Source organism: Aplysia californica, unplaced genomic scaffold (genome assembly GCF_000002075.1).
Source record: "Aplysia californica isolate F4 #8 unplaced genomic scaffold, AplCal3.0 scaffold00210, whole genome shotgun sequence".
Lineage (NCBI taxonomy): Eukaryota > Metazoa > Mollusca > Gastropoda > Aplysiida > Aplysiidae > Aplysia > Aplysia californica.
The window spans coordinates 40,624-44,266 of record NW_004797480.1 but is presented as its reverse complement, the minus strand read 5'-3'; the positions used below and the strand labels follow the sequence as shown (position 1 = coordinate 44,266).

The following is a 3,643-nucleotide window of genomic DNA, read 5'->3' as shown; positions in this document are numbered from 1 at the left end:
GGCGTTCATCCCAGCGTTTGGTCGTGACAGTGAGGGCTTGTGTCGTAAGCTCTCATGGTAATATAAAAAAACTGTGCCAAATCCGATTCCATATTCTGACCTCTCCCTCTCTCTCCCTCCCCCTCTCTCTCCCCCTCTCTCTCTGTGTGTCTCTCTCTCCCTCGATCCGTTCCCCCTCTCTCTCTATCTCTCTGTCTTTCTCTACCTCTAAATCTGTATTTCCCTCTTTCTCCCTCCCTTCGTAACATCATAACATAACTGCCCCTCTCCATCCATAAGCCCCGACATTTGCTGGGTTGAGAAAAAAATAGCAGACTTCTAGCGACATCTAAACAAGTGAAACAGTAAACAAACTCGTTTCATCATTCAAATATGTTCAACAGAACAATACATGTACTGTTTTATTAACTCCCACTGCTCAATATTTGCGCCGCTTACCTCACGCAAAAATATATTTCCCGCCCGTAACATAACTCGTGTCGAACCCACCCAACCCCACCCCTTGCTCCAAATAAAAACACACAAAATATCCAAAAATACCCTACCACCACACCCCGCCCCCTTCTTTACTCCCTCCCCATCCTCACCCCAGCTCCTCCCACAATTAAAACAAACAAACAAAAAGAATGCCACCATCCCCCCCCCCCCTCACCTTTTTGGTTTGATTTATTGCGTTATCTTTTTCCTCACCTCGAATAGCTTTTTTTTCGATATATATATATTTACGGCCCTTGTTGTTATATTCTATTCCTGTGCCCCCACACTTTGCTTTTATCAGTTTTGCATTTTAAATAGTGAGTGCTTATTTGGGCTACATATTATATAGCCTAGGCAGGGTTACCACCCCCTGGGTAGCCTTATTTGGGCTACTCTTTGCTTTTTTCGTCATGGTAACTGATCTCTAGAATTGAAGAGTTCGTTTCGTTTTCCCAGTTTGACATCTCTTTGTCATGATCAGACATGAGTTTAGTTTTAGTTTTATTTCTGTGCTTGCCAACAATATATATATATATATCCCTTCCAGAGTACAAAAATGATCAACTATAATTTATTATATGATCATAGATATATTCTTGAAAAAAAAAGAAAGAATGATAGTTGCTGGTTTTGGCCCCCCCTAAGACTAAGAGTACTGAAATAACGATAGTAACTTTATATTGGTCAGGGGTAGAGTTCAGGTATTAAGGGTGTAAATTGAAGGTTATAGAAATCATGGGGGCTGGGACCAAAACAGTGTTCTAACAATTTAAGACTTGAGAATACCTATGGATTTCAGTTAAATGGATGCATTGTTACATTATCCGCATAGATTTATTTGATCTTGGAGGGCGAATCTAGATCGGTGTGATGCGTTGAAACTTCATTTGATTTGCTTTGCTGCTTTGCACATTCACTACACTCGGCTTAGATTCACATTCTGCATTTGTGAGGCAGTGTGGTGGAATCAGGCTCTCGTCAAAATAATCAAAGTGAAGAAACTTGCATTTTTGTGCAGGTTTGTGAATTTTTATCAGATTTTTGTTTTTTGGCTCAACACCTTTCATGCCCATTAAATAACTCATTTTTGTGTGGATTTTTCTGAAAAATGTTGATTAAAGACACAGAAAATGTAAATTTTCAGTTACCACGGACTCTTAAGCAAAGGAAATAACTAATCTTTGGCGGCCATTTTCTCTCTAATTTTACCTCTGAAAACAGGTGACCCCCACCTCCTTCATTCGCAAATATCTCGACTTGTATTCAAGATAAATGGATATTTTTTTTCCATCCAAATAAAGACAAGTGAACAAGCTTTAAGATGATACCAATAACACTACATGCCCAAAAATTGACGAGAGCCTGATTCCACCACGCTGCCTCACATGTAGTAGGTCTAGAGTTTAGCTTCCTCTCAGCGAAAGTTTCGCTAAAAGGCTAAGATAAGGCGAACTATATCAAGATCACAGACATGGAGTTGCAGCCTTTAAGCCTTGCAGGTTCAGAGGGAGAGATCTTTGGTTTTGTTGGCGAGTGTACCCAAATGAGGTTACCCAAGGCTGATTACGTTATTTGGGCTATAGTGCTTATTTGTGTTACAATTTGTTTTTGTGGGTGGTTGGTGGGTGCTCTGCTGTGGTTTGCTTCTTCTTTCCTATCAAACATCTATCGTCCTTATCTCCCCTTTTTCTTTTTTGTGTTTGTTACTCTCTTGTAACACCTCTAATCTTCTGGCGCTCATATGACCTTATACAGTTGCGAGCGCCGTAAAACCTCTACTAGGTACAAGTACAATAGGTTTTATCATTTTTTTTTGGTGGGGGGGGGGGTATTTTATTTCTTTTTCATAAATGTTGGTTTCAAGTGAATGGCTTCTTGTTTGAACTTGTAAGTTGTTATAAACACATTGAAATGTTGCTAGGGCTGTTTAAAGCAGGATGGGTGGTTGGAGGGTGCTATGGCGTGGTTTGCTCCTTTTTTCTCATCGAACATCTATCGTCCTTATCTCTCCTTCTTTTTTGTGTTTGTTACTCCCTTGTAACACACCTTATCTTCAGCACTTATATATATGGCCTTGTTGCGTTGCAAGTGCTGTAAAACTTTTTACGAAATTTAAGCAGGTGGCTGGAATGCTGACTTGTGAATTTCAATCTTGTAATTCTAAAGAAGGTTGTCTACTAAACAATATATCTAATTGGGATGGGGGTTTTCATTTAGATTTAAATGTTTAAAAAAAACTTTAGTAATACGGTACCCTGATTTTGAGAGCTGGCTGAGTGTCTTTCAACGGGATAAATTCATTAAATTCTTTCCAATGAAATTATCACTTTCGAAGAATGAATTCTTTGGTTTTTTTAAAATGTATTAATATTAATATTAAGCAAGTTTTATATCATCAGGTGGACAAATCTATCTCATATTATCTTATCTTATCCATCTTATCCTATCTTTAATCTTATCTTATCCTAATCTTATTTATCTGTCTTGTCTTATCTTATCTTTATTTGATCTTTTTCCTTTTCTTGTCTAATCTTTATCTTGCCCTAATATGATCTGAATCATACCTTTATGTTATCTTAATCTTATCCTTATCTTAATCTTAATTTAATCTTATCTTAATTTTTATCTTATCTTATCCTTTATCTTAATTTTTATTTTATCTTATCTTACCTTACCTTAAACCACTGTGGTGGGTGAACAATTACTGTTGGGGGAAGACATGTACTGATCAGACATGAGCCTTAACTCTCCTGCCCCTCTCAGCATGGCCATCACTAACCTGATTGTGAAGCCGCTGACAATCTTCCTGGTCTACCGAGTCTACCAGAGCCGGTCCAGCGGCTCTGAGTTCAACGCTGGGATCCCAGGCATCTCGGGCATTGGTCAGTATTGCTATCTCTATGTGTGTGTGTGTGTGGGTGGGGGGGTGTGTGTATGTGCCGGGATGTGGGGGTTTGTTGGTGTCTATAGTGTTTGTAGGTTTGTGTGTGCGGACCACTCTGACGGTTGGATCTCCAACCGGATTATGATAGAGACTATAAGCAGACAGACTCTGGGATGGATCCTCAAGAGGGGGAGGGGGAGCAGAGATGGACATGTACGGCTGTAGTGACCCTGACACTGTGGACAAGGTGTGACAAGGTGTATAGTGTTTGTAAAAGGGAGG

At 39.5% G+C, this 3,643-nt stretch overlaps 1 protein-coding gene across 1 annotated transcript in view; it reads left to right on the top strand.

Annotated features, from left to right (window-relative positions):
- Positions 1 to 3,240: 3,240 nt before the first annotated feature.
- Positions 3,241 to 3,643, top strand: part of LOC101848971 (type-1 angiotensin II receptor-associated protein-like) — a gene marked incomplete at its 5' end in the record, with an annotated part of 1,579 nt that continues 1,176 nt past the window's right edge. Inside the window, 1 exon segment of the mRNA XM_005099335.3 lies at positions 3,241 to 3,359. Coding sequence (XP_005099392.2) covers positions 3,241 to 3,359 — 119 coding nt within the window.